The sequence below is a fragment of the Styela clava genome, chromosome 15 (genome assembly GCF_964204865.1).
Source record: "Styela clava chromosome 15, kaStyClav1.hap1.2, whole genome shotgun sequence".
NCBI classification, from domain to species: Eukaryota; Metazoa; Chordata; class Ascidiacea; order Stolidobranchia; family Styelidae; genus Styela; species Styela clava.
This window is the reverse complement of record NC_135264.1, coordinates 5,199,007-5,223,195: the sequence shown is the minus strand read 5'-3', so window position 1 is coordinate 5,223,195 and position 24,189 is coordinate 5,199,007. Positions and strand designations below refer to the sequence as shown.

General features: G+C 35.6%; 2 protein-coding genes across 4 annotated transcripts; both read right to left on the bottom strand.

Moving 5' to 3' along the window:
• Window positions 1-256: 256 nt before the first annotated feature.
• Window positions 257-7,468, bottom strand: LOC120334254 (fructose-bisphosphate aldolase C-like). Of its 3 annotated transcripts, XM_039401728.2 has the most exons (10): window positions 7,248-7,468; window positions 6,513-6,636; window positions 4,972-5,070; window positions 4,773-4,885; window positions 4,229-4,283; window positions 3,363-3,523; window positions 2,954-3,037; window positions 2,414-2,588; window positions 1,509-1,708; window positions 257-760 (listed from the first exon to the last, which is right to left on the bottom strand). In XM_039401728.2, exons 2-10 carry the CDS (start codon window positions 6,622-6,624, stop codon window positions 668-670), a joined length of 1,092 nt encoding a protein of 363 aa, XP_039257662.1. In that variant the 5' UTR covers window positions 6,625-6,636; window positions 7,248-7,468; the 3' UTR covers window positions 257-667. The 3 variants fall into 3 exon arrangements, with proteins under 3 accessions (XP_039257662.1, XP_039257660.1, XP_039257659.1); XM_039401726.2 differs by lacking the exon at window positions 7,248-7,468 and having other exon boundaries at window positions 6,513-6,701; XM_039401725.2 differs by lacking the exons at window positions 6,513-6,636; window positions 7,248-7,468 and adding an exon at window positions 5,437-5,608.
• Window positions 7,469-12,349: 4,881 nt separating this feature from the next.
• Window positions 12,350-23,703, bottom strand: LOC120334225 (uncharacterized). The gene is made up of 14 exons (XM_039401690.2): window positions 23,403-23,703; window positions 23,010-23,084; window positions 22,785-22,898; window positions 22,307-22,423; window positions 21,460-21,562; window positions 20,518-20,593; window positions 19,710-19,896; window positions 19,319-19,500; window positions 18,911-19,046; window positions 17,837-17,985; window positions 15,581-15,753; window positions 15,039-15,193; window positions 14,604-14,840; window positions 12,350-14,429 (listed from the first exon to the last, which is right to left on the bottom strand). The coding sequence occupies exons 1-14, from the start codon at window positions 23,457-23,459 to the stop codon at window positions 12,660-12,662; spliced, it is 3,531 nt and encodes a 1,176-aa protein (XP_039257624.2). The 5' UTR covers window positions 23,460-23,703; the 3' UTR covers window positions 12,350-12,659.
• Window positions 23,704-24,189: the final 486 nt, after the last annotated feature.

The window sequence follows — 24,189 nt, the reverse complement described above, 5'->3', positions numbered from 1 at the left end:
TTAATACCCCACCCCATTCTCCTTTGCACGCAAAAGAACAATGCTTTCTTAATTTTACAGAATCAATGCGAAAAGGGAGAAAACTGATGAATTGAAGAAGCAACACGGGAACCAAAACATTTCTATCCAGCATTGCGACATCATGTCACACTGAATCAAATGTGAAAAATCAAGCAAAAACAATGTCGGCATAATCATATGATGCAGCACGGATTCCTAACAACTGTGGATAAACTGCAATACAGCTATAACCCTCTGCCATTGAACTCGTATTTATTTCAAGGAATTTAATTAGGCCAAACATATACGGAACTAAATACAGTATTGTAACTTAAGGTGCTAAAAAGGTGAACTACCTTGACAGCCCTAATCTATCGGAGGAAATTTCTTGAATAAACAATAACACTTGTATACATTACTGCACTTAAAATTACAGAGATTATTTTAATGCATGCATGAACTCAAACTTGCTGTCCATTTGACACTACTATTGACCAATAATGTATGAATAAAAATCTAGCTCTAAAGCTATTTTAATTACAATTACATGATTGGTCAAACATAGAAGCACAAAAATCCTATGGCATCAGCAATGCGAAATTGTAAATATATATAATTAGTGGAGATTGGAGTAGAAGATTATATGTGAACTTATGAGAGTATAGAACTAGTATTGGTGATTTGCGACGTAAAGAGACTGAGCTGCGGCTCCACCAGCAACTTCGCCTTCGTATTTTCCTTGTGCTGCGAGATTGTTCATCTGAAAAAGGATAAATTTGAGTATTTATCCTGGGACCTCGGAGAGAGGAAAGCCAATAAGATGGCTCAATTATATGGTGATTCATGGCTTCTTATGCTGTTACCAGTCCATGTTGGGTATGGGAATAGTTAGCAAACATTCATATGCATGAACTTAACGGTCGCGAAGATGTTGTAACCACCCTGCGCCGACGGGCGAGGATTCTAGAAAAATTCTCACGAATATTCACCCCCCCCCACAGGATTCAAACCTGCAAACCAATGCAGAACATCAATGCGCCCCGGTGTGGCTCATCGTGCTAACCGTTAGGAATATACACTCGCCACTACACCTCTGATTACCCTGCGTGGGTTCGCAGGTTCTAATCTCTTGCAGGGATGATTATGTGCAAGAGGATTGCTGGACTCCTCGCCGTCGTAGGTTCACGTAAATGCTTTCGAAAACAAATAAATAACTAATGCCATGCCATACCCTACATGAAATGGTAACCGAACGAGAGGCCGTGGTTTATCATATGATAAAGCCGCCTTATCGACTTTCCTCTCCCCCAGGATAATTATGTAAATCATATCCATGCTCAAGAAATGATGTTCTAGTGTGCATACTAAATCTGCGCCATGATTTTAGGGATTGGTTTCAAATGTGCGCAAATTGAGTTTCCTAATGAAATGAGTGTGCAATGGAAAAACATGAAACTCACTTTCCCCATCAATGAGACAAATGTAAACAAATCACTTATTTCACAAACCTGTGCACGGTAAAGCAAAGCCTTCTTTGCGGCATCCGTGTTTTCAGCTTTTCCACCCCATGCTGATAAGACAGATGCTTGTAATGCACGGCCAAACGAAAACGAGAGGGCCCATGGTTTGATACCAGGTACATTGTTGATGGCATTAAGATTAGCGGTAGCTTCTTCCTCTGATTGACCACCAGAGAGGAAAGTGACGCCTGGATAAAGATAAAAAAAATTAACGTAACAGAAGCACTCATTCATACATTCACACTACACAAGCGTTTCTCAGCTGGAAGCAAGGAGACCAAACATGGGCTAGAGAAATTCCGACCGATTCTCTAAAAATTCTTGAAAAATAATGCATTGGCCTCATTTTTTTACTTTAGCAATCCCAAGGGATCCTTTACCAGATATCGAACCAAATCTAAGAAATGCAATATCAAATAGACAGTGAGCACTAATACATCACATATAATATAGTCGCCGACGGTGAAGTAGACTTATAAGGTTATTATTGATTATAAAATCAGAATATCATAAATTTTTTATAATGCCTATATAATTTAAAGCAAAATTTTCAAGTTTGAATCGGTTTCATGATAGAACCCACTTTACCCACAATAAGGGTGCATATAATTATACACATGCCCCTAACAGCAATACTATAAAATATTCTCAACATAAGTTGCTGGCAATGTCACCAATTCGAAAAAAATTCAGTCATAAGCATCAAAACTAAAAAAATATGAAGCATAACCAGTCAAGAATATTCTAATACTAATTATCCCATAGCAATTCCGACTCCAGCTTTGCACAATTTATGAAGACTACATATAAATAAACACAACTAATTCAAAGTATAACTTTTGGTGATTATAAGATAAAGTACAGTGCACAGAAGACTAACTAGAAATACCTACCTGGCATAATGCAGGGTACAGTTCTTCTAAGAGCAGTGACAGTAGCTTCAGCGACTTGCTGTGGCGTGTACTTGATTGGGCAGCTGTGTCCAGCAGTGACCATGTTTGGTTTGAGAAGTGTTCCCTCAAGGTAGACATGGTGGTCACTCAAGGCTTTGTAACAAGCCGCCAAGACCTGGATTATGATTAACATGTCATTATTTGTACTGAAGTACTGAATTTCATAAAACTGAAAAAAACTTCGGGAATGGAATTTTTTGTTGTCTGGTAGGTACACAAACCATTGATTGACACAAGAATTGTTGTAGTTCATGCCAATATCATTATTTATCTTGACAAATATTTTCACTTTAACTAAATGGCTTCCCACTCAAAGTACAGTGACTCAGAGTGCTCTCTATCCATGGCCATGCTTAACTGTTTATAATTTTACGTTTCCTGATAGTCACAGTCACAATGATAAAAGGTGAGGAGGAAGTTGAATGATTGTTACTTTTAACTAGACTTAATTTATTCAAAAAATCCTAGTAAGAACTCTACCTTTTCGGTAACATATTGGCATCTTTCCAGGTCATGTTCACCATCTGGAAGAATCTCCGGTTCAACAATGGGAACGATGCCATGCTAAAAAACAAATTTTTCATTCACTAATATAATAATATTTTTAATAGCCTATCTAAGGAATGCATGTGCACTCATTCAAAAGTAAAAATTCTACAACACGATGCCGTAATGGTAGTGTAGGCATCAGGTAGGCTATAAATTTCGCTTTAGGCTGAAATCAAGACATCAGAAATTTCAATTAACTATCCATCCGAAACTTTACATCTTATAACTTGAAGTGGCTTATAACTAAGAACTGAAAAGAGTTAAACAAGTTGATTGATATGTCTGCAAAGGTTAGACATATTTATACTACCAATTTATACCAAATCCCATTGGGCTTTACCTGCTGGCAAATCGAAGCATAACGAGCAAGAACATTGGCGTTCTCATTGATAGCAAGTTGAGATGGAGTCTTGTCTGTGATCTTCAGAACACATCGCCATTTTGCAAAATCACAACCATCAGCTTTGTATTGAGCACATCTTTCACCAAGTCCATCCAAACCTAAGCATGCAATATGGTTTATTAGGTGAGAAAGGAAACATAATTGAGAGTAGTTTGAAAGCAGCATAGGCATGCTACAAGAAATTACAGGTTACAATTTTATTGATGCCTTTTGGAAGCAGTATCAGTCCCTAATTTTAATAAATTTATATCACTGAAAATTTTCACCTTTAATTGTATTGAAATTTACCAACAATTACAGAAAATATATCCATTTTGCAGTAGCCTATGTAACATCAATTTGAATTGATGAAATAATTTGTAAATTAATTCTTGTGCTACTCGAAACTTACAAAATACTTCCAAGGTCAATCAAGTTTAAACCGCTATTTTGCAAGAAATGCAGCGGGTTGCTCAACGAACATAAAATTAATGATCAACTAATACTAATCCATCATTCAGCATGATTACATTCAGGTAACGTTAGGAATATATATATTTAACCTTTCTTGAATAAACTCAAATTGCAGACCAAGCAGAAACAGTTTGATAACTTTTATGTAAAACCAAACATGAGCTGCATATAAACAAAGCCTTTGTGACACATTTGTTCAGCGGACCATACATGGCTGTCTGCTTGCGAATTTATTTTCACCAGATCCACAGACTCTCCAGAGACAAGTTCAGACAAGTATAAAAACATCAACGTTTTACCACATTATCTAATGAAACTGGTACTAATTTATACTGGCCTATACAATGTACCTTGAGTTGTACATTCATTGAAGGTTCCTGCTAATGGTACAACACCCTTATCCACCTGAAAATAATGATTTTGTATTATATTTTTGTGGTGAGACAGAAGGATATAAATAATACACAACACAAGGTTTCTACTTCTACATACATTCATTCTACGGCAACTAATAATGGAATAAACTTATAGAATGAGAAAAACCATAGGGAATAATTATAATGAGCAAGTCATAGCTGGTTGAATCATTCTACATTTGAACATATATTCTGGAATAATATTTTGAATACTGTTATACAAAATATTGTGCTGCGCTGTACATAATGCCACAGTATTTGTAACAAAATATGCAGCAAAAAAATTAAATCCTATTTTCAAACAACTTAGTCTAGTTAATTATCGCTATGCTTGCACCATAGCAGAAATTTCCTTATATATTTGAGCTACGAAGGTGATTTTTGATGCTTAGCAAATTTCATTTTGTGATATTGAGATTGAGAGTATTAAAAAAGTAACTGCGAATAAACTACACAATTACCATAATATATTTATTACCTTGATTCCAAGAACAATGCCCTTTTCTTTAAGATAATCTCTCAAAAACTTTCCATTGTCGTCCTTTTGATATAAAGTTTCATGAAATAGGATAACTCCTCCTATGCTTTTGTCTGAAATTTAAATAAAGGATTACATGGTTAGCATGAAGGTTGTAGCAGACTTAATATCCGACAAACAATAGAAATCATGAACTCACTCATTTGATCACCAGAAGTGAAAAGAAGTTTTCTGTACTGGCGGCGATTTTCTTCTACATTCTCTACCTTAATCTGGGACAATCTTTTTCCCATTGTACCTAAAAATGAAGTAATGTATGGCGTATTATTGCAATTATTAATAAGTATGTGATACATTGAGTCAGTACACAAATATAAACAAAGCAAAATAAACAGCAATTGAAGCAGCAAGCAACAAAACTCGCATGCATTAAACAATACTGAAATCACAAAAGTATAACTTTCTATCAAAGTGTAAGCGTAACTATGTTCAATTTAGAAAAATCGAATTCACAATATGATATATTTTAATAGATTTGGCATACTAACGATCATGTTGTTTTTAAACGTCTTGAAAATTTGCATTGTCATGCCATGTAGGCAATGATAAATGAAAACAATGTCAGTAAGTGTGATGTGTCAGTTTTTTCTCAGTTAACACATACCTGTACTCTCGTCAGCCGCTAAAATACCTTTTCCCGGCGTTCCAACAATTTTTGCTGCCGTTTTTCTAAGCATTGCTTTAGTTTCATCACTGATATTAGTGCCACAGAGAGTCATTTTGCAATGTGGGGTTAATGTGAAAACCAGTTAAATAAAAATTACCTAAACAGAACTATATTACCAAACGGAAATTAAAATAAAAGTGAATCATTATTATTATATAACTACAGAACAGACAGAACTAATTCATAAATTAATAAGGAATCAGATATTTATTTTGATTTATCAGATTTTTATATTGATTAATTTAATGTAGAAGAGAATCATGTCAGAACCAAACTTCAACATAACAGATAGGTAACGAGTAAGAGATATAACCTAATACACAACAATTTTAAAGTACAAATTCCAACAAACATGGCATACAACAAATCATATTCATAATCTACATAACTTATGGTGGCTAAAAAGTCATTAATATAAAAGCCATAAAATGTGTGACAAGTTAATTTAGTAACAATTTGCTGTTCAAAATATTCTACATGACGAAGCCAAAGTACATGGAAATGAAATACACAAATGACATCTGCCAGTATAGAGCAGCACAGTAATCACAATGAAACTAAGCGATTGTTGACTAAAATGATGGTGAAAGCAGCCGTCATGAAGTGAAATCGACCAATATGCATGTTAAACAGTGGCATTAAATTCAAAATCCAAATCACAAGCATTACTAGTAGGATATATCCAATAAGCATTCTCGCACTATTTTTCATTGGATAAAACCTTGAGCCAAAAATGGAGTTTCGACGATGTATTAGATTGTTCAGAAATAATCTTTACAGTTTAGGAAGATGTTATGTAGTGATATTGGATATTATTTATTCATTTGTTGAAATTATTAAAAAATAAATGATTCGAAGTTTAAGTGTTGATCAATAATACTGTCATGGATGCATTACACAGTGCAAACCAACAAAGCAAATAACTAATAGTGCAAAGAAGCAAGAGCAACACACAAATAATCAAGCACATAAATGTTTCAATAATATACTGAAAAGTGTAAACTGGTAGAAACCTGAGGATTCATCTGCAGCAAGTATTCCACGTCCTCCTTCCACGATCTTCGCTGCAATTTCCGCAAGTTCTTTTTTGCGGCTTTCAGGAAGATATTGTGCTTGGTGAGTCATGTTTGTTGATGCCTACAGCAGATGAAAATTGTATGATATGTTATAATATCGAACTGCAGAACTGTTTAAAACAGAATTTCAGTCTGTTAGTGTGAAGACTGGAAATAATCAATATTATTGGGGGCTAGCTAGTTGCAGCTCGGCTAGTAGCCTACCATAAGACATGAATCTAACAAGAGATCTAGTCTAAATATAGAATAGCACTAGCAGCATCTGCACTTTTGTGCTGAGACATGTGAGATAAGATCATTTAAGCCTCATTCTGCAGATCTGGCTGTCTGGATTTGCCTGCTATTTTTTTCGAGGTGAAACCGTCAGTCTGCCTGTAGACGCACAGTTCTTATATTGCTAACATACGGTCCAGTCTGACATTTATAAAATTTCAAAACTAGCAATTTCTGAATTTACTCCGACTGTCAGATTGTGTTTAGTCTACTTCATTCAAAATTTTTTATATCTCAGTCTGTCAGTACAGCAGTAATACAGATACAGTAACTGTCAGGCTGTTATACAGTTATAGCCTGAAATAATACTGTAACAACTGTCAGCTGAAATATCTGAATATTGGGAAATGATAGACTAAATTTAAATTCAAATGTTTTGACGTTCACAGTCTCACTCACCAAGATTCCTTGCACAGTCTGACAGTTGCAAAACAACAGAATAGTTAATACTGTAATAGTCTGACAACGAACTCGTCTTTTTGTAAAAGTTCCTAGAGTTATAGCACAATACAGCAGCGCAGTATTAATACAGTAATAAAACAGACCTTAGCTAACTTGACAATCTGACAATGTCTGAATGTTAACAAATCTGCCGAACTACGACCTACGGTAGGGTATCTTCCAAAACTCAATGAGAAATTCAATTTTGATTGCAGTTTTATAACGCATTGTTGCGCAATAATCCCGTAAATTCATTATGACTTCATCAAGCTAAGAAAGTGACAGGAGAATCAGCGCTTTTATTAGTTTTTACATTCTGATATTGATCAATCCACTCGTCTCATGTTACCTATCCCCATTCTGCCATTGGGCTAGTGCCGCATTCTATCACTTCTGCACTAAAAACAAGCTGTAGACTACCGTACGTCTTCGGCATACTTGTGTTTACAAAAAACTCATATCTCAGCATAGCAGTAACATTTTGACTTGTAAAATATAGAAAATGCTTAAATCATATCCTCGACTGTGTAAATTTCCAAGCAAGGCGCTTCCAGATGTTGACTTTCGTCTGTCTACGTGACTGCTTGAACACAGTATATGGTGCCTTTTATACATATATCGGCTCGCTGGCGCATCGTCAGGTTTTGCAGAGTTCTTGCGAATAACCTTGAAAGCTGATAGGTGATAATAGACAACTTTCATTGGCACATAGGTAGTGATAATCTATATCAATATACAACCAGACAATATTCATTGATCCTTGCTTGCATTTGTATCTCTGCATCCATTGACACTCGTTTTTCACCCGTACTGACAAACAGATGCACTATGATCACCAATGCTTCGTTATGTGCGTTTTCTTTCAAGATGAAAATACCCAGTCAACATGTCTGTTTTCTCGCACTTTAATGTTATAAAGTAAAAAAAATTGTTGATCCAAATCACAGTTTGGTCAAAAACGTGATTATTTGAGTCTCGAGTATTTTCTTTAAAGTTATTCACATTCCTGTATTCCATTGGTTAAAATTATCAGTATTTCTTTGGCAGCTTATTTTGTTTCAAGCCAAACACGAAATCCGTAAAATGAACGTTAAGCCTAGCACGTCATTCTTCCAAATCCAATTTATAAAAATTATAAACCTGTTTCAAGTAGTGCTATTTCATAGTTAAAACTTATTAACACGCCCATTTTTTCAACCAATGAGTATGCTGAATTTACGAGGCGCACCTGCAGGCGGTACGATTTCGCAATATAGATGCTATAGCATCGAACAAATATGAAACTCGAGCAGATTGACGTTCTTCTGGGTTATCCGAGGTCTAGCTAGATCTATAGTTTGTCACTGTTAAATATTTGCACAGTGATTAACATGTCGAAAAAAAGAATAATTTCAGTTCGTCGCCAACGTTTTGCAATGACAAACTATGTCAGCATGCTTTGTCGACTGGGTTTCATTCTGTGGCCCGACTGCCAACCGTTGTGCAGCATCAACCATAGATCTTTCCACACGTAACCCCCAAAGCTCAAAAATAGGAAGATCGATTACACATGAAGATTAGAATATGTGAAATGCGATTGGGTCAGGTTATGATTTGTGTATTTCACTATTACATACTTATGATATATACATAGAATTGAACTTGCCCGAGAATGTACCAAATCTCGATCTAACAATATTGTGTATGTATAACCCTACGACCTGTGTAATCATATGGAAACCCTCTTTGCTTTGTTATTGAACACGAAATTGTTGTTAATCATCATGTTAGTATTTCTTTTTTTCTTGTAAAAATATTTTTGCTTTTCTCATTAACTACGGGACCAGTTACTTTGAAATTTCAGTGGTTGAAGATCGTATTTTTCGCTAGAAGGCTGTTACTTTGATTTATTTAAAAATGTTTGTGTTATCTATATACCATAGACCAGGGGTCGGCAAATTTTTGTCGTTCGCGGGCCAAAATTAGAGGTTGCAAGTCATTGGCGGGCCGCACATATTTTTAGAAAGTTAAAAATAGAGGGAATGGCCAATGAATCACATTTTTCACACATATTTCAGTTAAATTTCAAGCAGCGCGCAAAAACTGATCATTTGAATATATTCTGCGCCATTAAAATATTTATACTGAGCATCAACTTTTTTACGTTTTGTTGCCATTTGTCTAATTATAACCAATTTATAAGCTCATTAAACGAGTGATTGTGAATTATATACTTGTTAGGGTATAATATAATTTAGTGTCTCAAAATAAATTCTGTTACGTAAAGAATATAATCGTCAATACAGTTGTTTTGTTAATATAATTCAGTGAAGCGTCGCGGGCCGGATTATATTGTTCCGCGGGCCGTAGTTTGCCGACCCCTGCCATAGACTCTATGCCATAGAGTCCACCATAATCCAAATCATGCAACTTAAATAGCTGTACATTTGCAAAGAGTTGTTTGTTTCCTTGCACGAAGGTTTCCAATGAGGTATAAAACATTTTGCAGATCACATCTCTGTGCACTTCTGGATCCATCTGTGAATATTTTTGAGTTTTTGGGATATGTGTTACGGACATAGTCATTAAAATTCACCACAATCAATTTTGCGAGATCAGAGTTGTCAGTTAGTTTTTGTAGTTTATATCAACTTGTATATCTTGCACTTTTCAATCAATTACTACAAGTAACTATGTGCGCTGTCTGCGCCATCCATATGGGTCCCAGAAATTATCAAGATTAAGAAAGTATATTATCAGGGCTTGAGCGGCCAGTGAAACTGCCACAACCTCGCTCAGCCAATCACGGACAACCGAACAGGCTACGGGTTCAAGATTTAGAACGCACGGATAACACGAATTGTGTCCACTTCGCAGGAAAACTTTCGGGGCAGACAGACATTTGGCTGCAGCCATAAAATGGACAACCGGTGACATATCCGAGGTCTTCCGGACAAAACCAAATAGCGGGTCATATTAGACAGACGCTCGAGATCGTGCAGAGGAAAATACCAAACCAATGAGCTCGGAAGAGCCTATCAATATGAATTGGAATTTTGTTTAGAAATTCCTACATCCGACAATCCGGTATCTCATCTTGCCAGGGTATCAAAGAAGTCATCCCGGCCGAGAAAAGCGCCCTTGCCACATAAAATCACTCCACTGTCCAGGACCGTCGTGTCATCCGAATGAAGCACGACATTTTGATAATTTGAATTTCATTCCATAATCCATATCACCGCTCAACTCCTCATGTATCGATAGTTGCTCCCCTAACTATTGCTCCTCTAGCTGTTGTGGTCACACAGAGCAAGAATGTCTTTGTAGCCCTGGCCGTTAGCGATCACATCCGGCGCACATCATGGCCGGAAAAGTGCACCAGGCAAACACCGCGGAGAATGATTTTCATTCTTTATACCAGAACGTTACCGCGATGGTATGCGATTTGAGACATCCACGAAGGCATCGCCCAAACATAGGCTCCGTGTTGTGCCAAATCATAGCGATATTTTTGCTCTGAGATCAAGGGTGAAACAGAGCACCGTGGACTACCAGGAAGCGTGATGATGTAGTGGATTCATCAATGATTTTTCAATCACTGATAAGCGAAACCATGAAATCAGGCTGAACCAAGCGAACAGGCGAGGTTGGAGGTCCACAACGCCAGAACTCGAGTGACCTGATCGGCTAAATATAGGCCATTGAAATAGCACCCCTTTGCCGACTCCACGAGTTTAATTACTCATGTCTGCAAAACTAAATATACAAATGATAATATTCCGCCCAATGTCAAAGCAAGCAAAAGTTTTCATCAATAATCCAGTATATTTACCATTTGTGGTAGGGCAGTACTCGTTCAGTTTTGGTCAGTATCAATCAATAAAAAAATGAACGAGTGAACTCTCGGATCCTCGTTACCATGGATCCCCGGTAGATCGTGTTACCGTTGTCAGGTTTTTACTTGCTGCACTTATTCATCAATCTCATGAATCTTGAACAAATAATTAGATCACTATTCTCATACCGTAGGCTAGTAACACATATGCTAGGTCGGGATATTGTTTTCCTCTATCCCGGCATAAATATGGGGATCAAATCCTGACATGCACATTGTACATGTTTATTGTTTATATATACATACATATTAATTTGATATTTTTCTTCAGCACACTAACTTTGCTTTCGGATTTCAAACAATGCAGCTGAAATGGGGGATACCCCGACAATATTATGATCTGATGGCTTTCTACTATAATCTCAAATATTTATCTATCCCCGAATATATTAGTTTATTAATTTTTGATACAATAAATAAAAACTATATTTTAGACAAAAAAACAATAGTTCCGAAACTGAACTTCCCGATATTTTTTATTAGATATATATTAGATCCTTTGGTGGCGCTGCTCGATAACCAGTTTTGTTCTTCGTATTTTGTGTAACTGACTTTTTTACTGGTTGGAAAAATAAACTTAACTTGACTTTCATCAGCCAGTCGTGCCAAAATTTATGTCTCTGTGAGTAAGCACAACCCAGAACCAGCATCCCGCCTCCCCGTGATGACACTTCTCACCATAATCTTGTGACCACATTCCCCATGAGACATAAGGTTGAAATTTTTGCGTTTTTTTGCCATTTTATATTTTTCTGCATTTGATGAGGTTGGAATGACTTAGGTCTATTACGACAGGCACACGACACAAGGGCGACGCAATAGAAATTTATGAAGGCATTCATTTATTTCCACATATACCTTGTGCTTGTGAGACACTGCCGATTTTCTATGGAAATATGCAGAAAAATTTCTATAAAATCGAAGTTAAGTGTTTTGATCCATGTTTATGTGGTATATCCCAATACATCGCAACGACGCAGTACAATTTTGTTATATCTCTGGATGTCCTACAACTAATTATAATAATGGTTGCATGTGAAAAAAGTAGAACAAGAGTTTACTTTCACTTCAGTCGCAAAGTTATCGAGGCTGAAGAGTGGACTACACCTTCAACTTTGAGTAGCTTATCTTGAGCGATGTCCACACTATAATTCTATCAGACATTACACGCAATTATTAAACGAAATATATCGTAAATATATATATTTTGTGCTTTGAAAAATGCAAATGACACAGTGCACTCATCTTGAGCGATGTTCACACTATAATTCTATCAGGCAATACATGCAATCATTAAATGAAATATATTGTAAATATATATATATATATTATGTGTTTCAAAAAAATGCAAATGGCATAGGGCACTAAATAATTTCAAAGTGGCATCACGAGAATCATGTCAAATGAATATTAACGATTTCTCAGAAATTCTACATCTTTCTACTTAAAAATTAAAAATTAAATTAAATTACTTTCTACTTATTAATTAAAAAGAATTAAATTACGTCAAACTGTAGTGCATATGTCAAGGATGAGTCCTGAGCTGTCTTTTGTACAACCAAGCTAACAATCTTTTCTCCTGGGCCTGGAACATATTCCCATTCATAGAGGTTAATATTTGCATCGGTTCTGGAAGGTGACACTGCTTGTGATTTATCGGTTAACAACATAACTTTTGTATATGGCCGTGAAGTTGTATCTAAACGTTCGCTTATTGAGACGCTGATTTTGTTAACATTATTACGTTGCAGATCTTTACTTGAAGGGCTGTGTAGATGCGATATACTTGAATTCCATATGGGGAAGGAACGTGGAAACTGACTTGTGCATTCACTCGATGCCGTGGCTGACAAGAGACTATAGTATAGAGGCAACAGTTGAACGCTTTGACCACTCGAATCTCCTCCAAAAAGCGATAGACAATAATCACCAGCTTTCGGAATTCGGATAGATAATGTAACACTCAAATGATCCATTTTGGATATAAGTGAGAAACCATCACCAACTTCAGTAAATGACCCGTTCTGCTGGATGATCGAAAAAACAGGCTTCAAAATCAATGGCCTTTTTAGTGCAAATTGGAAGACTATATCTTTGCCACCTTTATACATTTGACACGGCGTAGGATCTTTTCCGTCATCTTCACAATCTACCGTCCAAGATGGTTCTGAGTTCAAGATCGATACCACAGAAAACTCAGCATCAAGGTTGTTTGTTCCGGGACCCCATCTTTTTGTTGGAGATTGAGGGAGAAGTTTTGGTTCTTTACTAGCGTTTTGAACAAACGCTGTGTAAACTACAGGTATACCTGTCTTTTGAGTGGCAGGCGCGGCGAACACTTTTAACGCGCATTCAGGAGAATCATGGTCAAATTTTGGAGGGTGGATGATAATTCGTACTTTTTTGCCGGTATCTTCTATCAAAATGTTTCTGGAGAGGTCTGCGCCAGCACAGCGACCTGTTCCGGACAAATCAGCCAGAAAGACCATAGGTTCCGAGTGGGTAAATGTGATTAATGCCATATTTTCTTCATTTGTTTGAATCCATGATTCACCAAAATCTGATAGGAATTTACCCGCGTTATGCGTCACGTACTTATTAAAAGCTCTGGGAAATATTCCCAAGTCACGACAGATTTTCGCGTTTGGCCCCAGATCTCCATTTGGTACTATTGGAAATGGTACGGCTTGCTTCGACTGTGAGGGTGAAACAACTAGGTAGTTGCAGAAACCGGTGAAATTTCCTTCAGATTCCGTATTGAGATAAAGATTCAGTGAAAAGTTTCCAGAATGGGGAGTGCGAATACAAAACACGACTGCTCGATGTTGACTCCTTGTCATAGTTGTTAAATGCACAGCATTATCTTGAAGAGCCTGTTTTGTTGTGTCAACTCTACCATCCGCTTCATACAGCTGCTGTAAAAAGCATAAATTTTCTCCCCTCAGTATTTGCATAACTAAAGTTGCTTCGCCATTCTTATCACAGGTTATAATTGGCCCTCCGTGTGACATGGGGGATACAGCAAGAGCTCTTGGTCCTGTTGGTGGTCCCCATGGCATATTTACTTCGGGGAATGGAGCGGATATTTCAGATGGCAGTACATTTGTCGGATCTTTCGGAGTATGTTTTCCTTTCGATTTCAATTTTGGACAATTGATTTGATATAAAGCTATATTGGTGAATACTTCTTCGTCAGAAAATTTTTTAGACATCCCGAATATCTTTAAAATATATTCACCAACAGCAGGACAATGAACCTGAAAGACCTGTAATATAAAATGGAACACGATGAAATAGGTTCCCCAAGCACTAGCATATTAACCCCATATTTTTTCTATAGTCTATGAAGAGTATTCAAACAGAATAATGATATACTGCAACATCGTTAAAGCCAACACATCGCAATTATTTAAATCCTGTTGTATATTCTATTATTTTACCTGAAATTCTTTTTCAGTATAGTGAAACGTGAAGCATGCAAGTTTAAATTTCCCAACACTGCGTAACTTTTGTTTCGTCATGAAGTCACATTTGAATTCTGCATCTCGTCTTGCAAAATCTGATGTTTTTACTCGAATTTCTACTACGCCATCTTGTGGAGCTTGAACAACGCCATGTAGATGTGAGTATAACTGTAACTTCAGCTTGTAATGGAGAGGCCATATCTTGACTGTTTCCTGTAGAGCGCAAAATTTGTATAGAGTGAAACTAATTAACAGTGAAGGTGTTGAATGCAACACCCATGGTTTAAAGCTGGGTTGTTCCATGAAAACTTTAAACAAAACTTACTTGTTTTCAAATTTCTGGAATGAATCAACATATTACAGTACATGCCATGTTACATTATATACTGCATATATATTCTTGTTATGTACCTGGAATTGCTCCAATGTTATAGGATTTGATAATAGTTGCCATTCTACTTCATCAGGAAAGTGTGTTACAATAAGTTGATCTGGATTAGTTAAGAAATAATGTTCTTCGTATCTGTAGATTGTTTCGTGTTCTGCACTGGGAACATCGTCATCCTCTGTATTAAAAATATTCCTCGTTACGATTGAATAATATAAAGTAATATAAAATTTCTTTAGTAGGTTGGGTTTATATTCAAATCCTGAACAACTTAGTGTTATTCGTATATTTGTTATAGTGTCACTTTATGTCCTCGGAACGAAAGCTATAAAACTTTCACAAAGCATTTATTTTATTACCAAGAGTTATTTCAATTTCCTGTGTGGATTGAAATTAGATTTTTAACGATGCAATGATTGAATATAAAGAACAGTGAACTAGATCAAATATTGATCAAATGTCCGAGCATTTTGAATATACTAGTCTTTCGAAATCAAGGCTGATCTGAAAAGTTTGAACGACAGTTTCTTAACATCACGACTTCAGGTAATACTTAACCTCTGACCTAGAACATGTCTCGCTCCCCAGTGTGTATCGATTAGTCTCCATTGGCCATTTATTAACACTGCATTCCATGATCCCCTAAAAGGATCTCCTGCACCAGTAAATTTGTAGTCTGGTAAATAGCCAACTCCTTTTAAATATCCAGTGATAACTTTGGCATGAAGTCCGGCAGCGCTGAAAGAAATAGATCGATTTGTATTTCATTTTGTTACTGAATGAGTTCATCATTTTCCGGTGTCAAATATAGTTAATGAAAATGATTGATGTAGATATGTTTTTGTGTTAAGGATATAATGACATGAGAAAATTGGGATGGTTGTAAATAACTTGAAAACGCTCAACCGCTTGCGCTGTTCATGTGGAGGTATAGGCACGTTTTATAACTATTTATTGCTACGAGCGTTTACGAAAGTTATCGGATATTTTTAAGCATTCAAAGATTATTTTTATCCAAGATTTGTTAAATTTGAAAAAGTAATTTTATATTGTTTTTGAACTCGAATTACTTTCCAAGATACTTGCGTGATTGGCGCCGGCGACTAAAATTCCGTGTTTTGCGAATATTTATTCATTCTTTCGCGACGACATACTATAAATTTTCATATTGGTATTATGACATCACAATAAATTGTATGTAATCGTGTGTGGCGTCACTCAGGAATGGTATTCAAAATCGATAAGCCTAGGCCTGCTGGTGACCTGTTTTATAGGAAAGTTCTCTTAGGTTGACTAAAGTAGTTTAATTTAGGGAGGAAGGAGTGAAGAGTTTTAAATAAAATACGCAAAGGGTGGAATTTTACAAGAAAGGTTGGGTACCACTGCTCTAAGGCATAGGTTCTCAAAGTGCTCCGTACGGAGCCCCAGGGCTCCGCGAGAGAAACCCAGGGGCTCCGCGAGCTATTCGATTACTTTTCAAAATACTGACTAATTTCGTAACTGTTCAAAGAAGCAATAACAGCTTTGATAATATATGACAACAGTATAGCCTCGAAATATGGCAAAGAGGCGGAATTAAAAAATGACATTATTTATAAGCAGGAGCGCAGCAAGGATTCTTAAGAGGGAGGTGGTTCAAAATTGGAATCGGAAATTTCCGCGCAACATTCTTTGCGATTAAAAAGGATAACGAGATTTCTGTTGCGTAAAATATTCAATCCATGTCCATGTCCACATATTCAATCGTTACTCACGTTTGATTCGAGATTACTATTAGGATTACTAAAATGAAAGCATACTATTCTAAAATAACATAAAATACGTGATAAACTGCCAACTATAAATAAATTGGAGTCGTATTTTTGCGATCTTGGAATTTGTCAAACTTGATTCGTTCTTTCGCACTTGAGATTATTTTTAAGCAAGATATCGCCGTTTAAAAAATCGCAATGTCTGGGCAAAATACGAACAATTGAAATTTATTTTATTGCATTCGGCTCCGTTGGTAGTTTCAGAATGAAAAAGGGTACATCGCGGATCGCGCGCACAGTTGATTGCGTGCGGCTCCGTCGGTAGTTTCAAAATGGGAAAAAAAGGTACATCGCGCGCACAATTGACTGTGTTTCGATTTCGCAGTTACTACTAAGATGAAAACCTAACATAACACCGAATTTTGTGATTTACAATGTCTATAAAAGCGTTTTCAATCTGAGGCGAGTCTGCTGAAACCAAACGTGTGATCTTCCATTTTAAGTTTTAGTTTTAATATTTTAGAATCCTGCTTTTCAATCAAGAAATGTGAGTTGCGGATTTACCTCTTTATTAATTATTATTTTTAGCATTTCATCGTCGATGACTATAATATGGTAACATATTTTTCACATTCAACTGATGATTCCCCACGAGAACAAAAAAGCAATTAACGTCGTCATTGTGTAACAATACATGTATATGCCGATCGACCCCTAATTTATTAGTATGTTTGTCAAGTGTCAAATTTACAGCTTTAGTATATATATATAATTTATGCTTAAAATTTAGTTTTATTTATGACTTGCATCAACCCTATTAAAAAAGGTTCAGCATTTAAATTGGGTAAAGTACTTTTAACTTGCTCAGGAATATTAATCTGAAAGTAACAATTTTAACATTTATTTTGGGGCTCCGTGAATAATAGTCAACCTTTTCAAGGGCTCCGCAACACCAAAAGTTTGAGAACCCCTGCTCTAAGGAATCTTTCTGTCATTTCCAAATTTGGTATCTAGTATTTAATCCACTATCCATCTTCATTAATATTCAAATGTAATTGATCCTAATTTACCTGCAAAGACGCGAGAATAATTCGGCGTATGTTTTTCGTCCGTGTTTTATGGCGAATAAAAATCCCATCGGCGTGTCTTCATCTATGTTGTCAGGAAAGTTGATTGTGTTCAGGTCTTGCTTTGTTATCCAATGAAACAAGATACGAACCTACATAAAATGAAATTGTATGCTTAATTACCTAACGCCGACATAAAATATTATATTATAGGAGCTGAACACATGCTAATACCTACGTATGATATGAACAAGCGCAAATATGTATAGTGTTTCAAAGCTAGGCAAATAGATTTGACAATAGCAACAACATAACAGGCACTAGAAAACTAGACACTCTTATTAAGAATTTGGCCGTATTAAGTCAGATTACAAATCAACATTTCGATTCAAATGTATGCTATGCGCCTGTAATCAGGAATACATATTTCCAATCAGGTGCCAACATTGGAATACAATTGTGCGAAAACTTACTATAACTGCACCCTAGCCTAGAACAAAGTTCCGGAGGTACACAGCAATCATATTCCTTATTTAAGCCCTACCTCAGGCATGCACAACGTGAATGAACGCAATGGCCGCAACATATATATAAAAGCAATTGTTCACGGGCTACAAGTTATCATTATCATGGTATAGCATATATCATGTCGTATTTTTTCTGATATAGCGTATAAACAGTGTAACACATGATCAATTCTACACAACCAGCCTTTAATGGGATATTTTTTTTACCTTCTGCTGACGACAAGCTTCTCATAAATATTCATTTAATTGTGTGTTTATTTATCTGTTTGCTTTTTTGGCCGTTGCGATTTTATGAAATACTGAAACCAAACGTTCCTATTGTGCCCCAATAAATTTGTTTCTTACATCGCACGAAATTTTATAATATAACAAAGAATCATAGTGCAAAAATCATAGTCGGGTGTGAAAGTATAAGTTAAGTGTAAGTGCAAGTGGGTAACTTGGATGTTGTTTAAATTAGTAAGGCCTTCCCTACCTGCTTTTACTTGTAACATTGTAGAAAATATGTTGTCGGTGATCGTGTTATCAATTGATATTTATTTGTAAATACCTTTTCCAAGTCGGACAATTGATTTATGAGCAAAGAGTTCATTAAGATTGCAAATGTTGTTGCAGGTGAAGATATTTGCTCCATGTTGATTGCAAAATCTTCCAAATCTTTGAACAGTTCTATGTTGTCTTCATCTCTTTAGTTAAATAAGAAAAGTTCATTATAGAATAGTATTTTACATTTATGTCAAAAGAAGTTGCAATAGGGCGACGACTCCTGTTATGAGTCCCATATTAACTTAAAAAGTATTTATACCAAGATTTTTCTGGGGTAAAGTGAAGCCAACTTTATCACCAGTTCCTCCGCGTAAAGGGTGGCTTTTAACGTTGTCATAAACCTATTCCGAACATTCCATATACTATTTTTAGGAATGCTAAAGGAATCCATGAAAATGCAATTCCTGCTTACCCGTATATAGCTTCTTTTCTTGTCTCCGGTGCTGTTGGCATAGGTGCAGCTTCGGCCATTACAGCATCGTATTTGTCTTGTGCCGCTTCCACTTCTCCGTCTTCAGTATTGTTAGCAACATTCACCAACGAATCTAACGGTTGATTTATTGTTTGCTGTTGATTGAAGTCAGTGTTCTCAATCTGTATTTTGGCAAAAATAAAAGACTAGTAAGTATATTTTAAGAACGTTGTGTTAAAATTGCGACATTTGAAGGCTATATTCTTCTTTTATAAAGATTATCAAGGTAGGTAATAGTCTGACGACTAACTTCCAAATTATGACTTTATTGATGGTGAAAATATATCAGTATTCGTCTTAGAATTAATTTAAGTAAACTTCGTATCATTACCATTTTCTTATCTCCCATTTCCCCGGAAAGTTGTCTCTGCACTCGTGCGCCTTCGTTGCTCAATTCACCTTTATGAGACACCGCTGCTGCTTCCTGTGCTCTTCTTTTCATTTCTTTTCTCTTGGCTAATTTGTCTTGAAGTGTAATATTGTGTCTCATTTTATCAACCATCATCAAGTTTTTGGCCCTTACGAAGAAAAGACATTGAATCAGACTTATAAAATTGAAATATGCAAATATTATTGATAAAATCTTGGGCGATTGAAAATAATTATATTGTGAAATGTAAGGAAACGGGAACTTATATCTACCTATTTCACCATCTTGCAGTCAGCAAAAAAATAATAATTTAAAAATACTGTATAGAATTGAAATTGGTAATTTTGATATTCGAACAGTTTCATTGTTATTAGGCTAAAAATTGAATTATTGCTTGCAAAATTGTTTGCAAAACGTTTGTATGTAATGCCTAAATGGTGTTTATGCGGTCGCCTCATCAGCGATTACCAAGCGAAGAGTTGAATTGGTTATCTTCTTGAATGGTTGAATTTGTTGAATGGAGACATTGGAAAAACAACAGTCTATAGGGGGAAACTATCATCAGGTAAAATCATATATATATCTTTTGTAAAGAACCCCTGGCATTTACATACTATCGGTCTAAAATTTGTCGCGAACTTGTCGCGGTATAGATTCAGCTTTGCAGTGAATCTTCAGGAAAGCTGAAAAACCTAACTTGTAGAACAGGAACGCGTTAACACTGTTTGTAAAACATTGCATGCCAATAAATTATAAACAAAAGACATACTTTTCTGTATCTCGCTTGTATTTTTCCAGCAAAAGTTCCGCCGCGTCAGCATTATCTTTTTCATTTCCCAATGATGCTGGATAAAATAAAACTCATTAATTTAATACATAGCAGCGTATTTTTTTTTGTTTCAAGTACAAAGTTTTCTCAAAACAACAATGTGATTATATAGAACAAGATTCGGTAGGTTTAACGACGTAGCCTCCTTGTCTGCTGTTAACATATAAGATACACGGACTAATTATTACTGTGAATGTAGTGCAGGCAGAGGCTACAAACGCTACCTTTTCCATGAAAATAGGGATTTCATTGTTTAAAACATTTAAACCCATTTTAAAATCATAGTATTGATTACAATCACAGAATACCCCATTAAATTTTTAAAGAGACTTGAAATTGATGACAATCAAGACTAATATTTTTGTCTAAGTTTGAATTTTGAAGCTTCACGCTTTACGCACTTCTTTAAAGTTGAAATATCATTAACTCCTAAATACAATAACATTCAACAGTGCGTAAATATTGAGTCTTCAAACCATGAATTAGAAAGACGTATCAATGTCCAACATAAGTACTTGTCTAGACAGGACAAGGTAAGGCACATAATTGTTAATCGTTTTATGTATATCTTACAGCGTTCAATAAACATTCTACAAACGAGCTACGTCTCTTGGTTTGATTATATTTGTACTTTGCGCCAGTTCCAAGTACAAGTAGAAACAAATGGCAAACTCACTACAGTTTGAAAGTAATTTTATCGTCTGACCTCACATGCAATCAAATATTTTCGCAATTTTGAATCATTGTGAAATAATGACATCCAAGTTACCATGGCTACGATGATGTAACAATAAGCATGCATAAAGGAAGATACTTATGTAACTTGCTCCTTTTCTCCTAGGTGCGCAAAATGAAAAGAAACTTATTTCGAAGAAATCTTACTGGGATCAAATGTGCTTTCCGGTGGTTGCATTATGACATCATCAGATTGATCGTCTTCAATCGACGTCGTGGCAATTATTGCGTCGGTTTCTAATTGGCTACTCTGTAAAAAAATAAGGAAACTGTTTATTTTGAAATTTATTCACATTGCAGTTCCGCAATTCCATCCATTGAAATAGGGATGTATGTTTCCAATTGCCATTCGAATGATTTCATCCGCAGAGCGAATATTGATATTAGAGGTAAGAAGAGGTTGGGACTGGCCATGGACCAGATGTAGTTCGAGTGAATATTTTTATCGATTTCAAAGGTTTGCTAACCGGAATAACAAATACTGTTATCGTCTCCTCAAAGGACGTACGTGATATGGTTTTATACGTTAGTTTAGTTTGATGACGTGTGAAAAATTTCATTCAATTATCATCCTCCTGACACACACACATATTATAGATTATTGCCATGGAAACGCTGAACGGCAAACAGGTGGTATAGGTTAGCACTTTACATATTTCAAACATGCAAAACAAAATGATAACATTTTGTATATGTAAGGCGTATTAATATGTTCATTAAATTAGTTAAAATCAAATCAAATCGCCATTTACAATAAAATTCTACCATACCAATAACTCGAACCTCAAGCAATCATTAGGAACTTCCATATACAGTATAATATAGAACTCTTGATAGCCAAGTTGTGAAACGCAACGCCGATGAGCGTGGTGAGAGGAAGCCGCAACCGCCAAGTGTTACAATTACATGAACGAATCTACGATGGCGTCCAGAATGAGTCCAGAAATCCTCTCGCACATAATTACCCCCCGCAAAAAAAAATTTAAACTCAAACTTGATTGTTATTTTCAACGACATCCAGTGTTTCATGTTCTGTAATCGTATCTTTCGGTATCAATGTCTCGTCTGTGAACTCATTTAGACCTTGTTTGACTGCCTTATCAAACGAAACCTGGAAAAATAACAGAGTAAAGTTAAAACTGCCATAAGTAGAAAGTATCAGTCCAGTATTCATTCGGAGGAGCAAAACTCAAGTTAACGTATAAAAGGGAGATTTTTATGGTGTTATAAAGTCAGTAGCGACAATTTTTTAGTGTTTGCTGATTTTCTTCTGGCAATTCATCAAATAAAGATGATGTTCATCTGTTTATCACACACATTTAAACTTTGCGATTTTTCAGTTTAAGCATCTTACGGACCCGGACGTTCCATTTATTTTCCAATATACACAATATGAAACAAAAATTGTGCAGAGTGCATGCAATCAAATTCCAAACATAGAATCATTGAATATATTTAATTTTATTCCCTACCTGTGTTGCATGCTGGTCCATTATCTTCATCAAATCTTTTTTGTCCTTCAACAACTCTTCTACAGTTTGGTCGGGAGGTCTGGGTGGGGGCAATTCACTTCCATCAGAATACATCTGACATCATAAAATTGAGTTATAATACAATGCGATCCCTAAATATGCACTGATATCGTACATGTTTGAATTTTGCAAATCGACTAATTTTGAAATACTATTTTTCGTTACCTTGGATGACAAGTTTGTCTTATGATGTGAAGTCGTTGATATTCCATTGTATGGAGGTAATGATGAATTATTGGTCTAAATATCATGAATAATAATATTTTTTAATATAAATAAAATCTTCAAATTAACAATTTTTCAGTAATTTATGACGAAACTCAATTCTAATTTTCAATAAGTGAGTTTTGCTGTACTACGCTTAGATGCAATCACCTCAAATATCATATTGGTCAGTTAGAAGCAGGTCAATTCATATGAAGTAATTTCGCTTAAAATAACATTTAAAAATCTGCTCTACAAAATCAGTCTAAGAAATCAATATATGCACACTATATAGGCTTGAAATTTTCTTTAAATTTCAAATTGACTTTAGGTCGAATATATATTTTAACTTACTGCGTATGGCTGCGATTTCGAAACGGAAACCGTTCCTTTGCTTGAACCACATCCCATATCGTCCAAATTGTTTTCGTGTATGGAATCCTTTTTGCTCAAAGCCTGGATCTACCTATTCCGCTATTCAATACTTTGATAAAAATAAATACAATAGAATTATATTTCGACCAGATATATGTTCCTCGACTTGCTATAATCTTTTTTTCAGCTTCAACGCATTAGTTTTTATTCTTTTCTTCGATTAAACACGGAAGCTAATTTAAATTATTTTTCACGTCTGAAAGGAAACATAAATGGTTCAAGCTAGGTTACTTACTTCTAAATAAACATATAAGTTGATCACACTCTCGTTGGTTATACGCTCTTTCAATTTAGGAATTTATGAGATTGCTTTTAGCAAGTTATATCATTTATAAATGCTATTTTCCCTTGCAGTCTAATACCTCCATCTGACATAATAAAGTATTTGCGCGAGACAGACCCTCGTCTCTATACAAACATTGTCTTCAATCTATTAAAGCCTTTCCATTGTCAACAATGTTTCTTTGTTTTTGCTGACAATTTCACCATCTACACAAAGGGATTTAAGTGTATAGAGTATAAACCATTTCTTATCCTTAATCTATCGGAACGTAGGGGAATACCGAATGAACAATATATTCCTATAACAATTCTTAAGAGTGCTTATGTCGGTTGCGCGACCACATCCTCAAAATAAAATTACTATACTCGGCCTTTTATAGGATAACTTTATTTTGTATTTGAATAAGTTGACATACCTGAATTA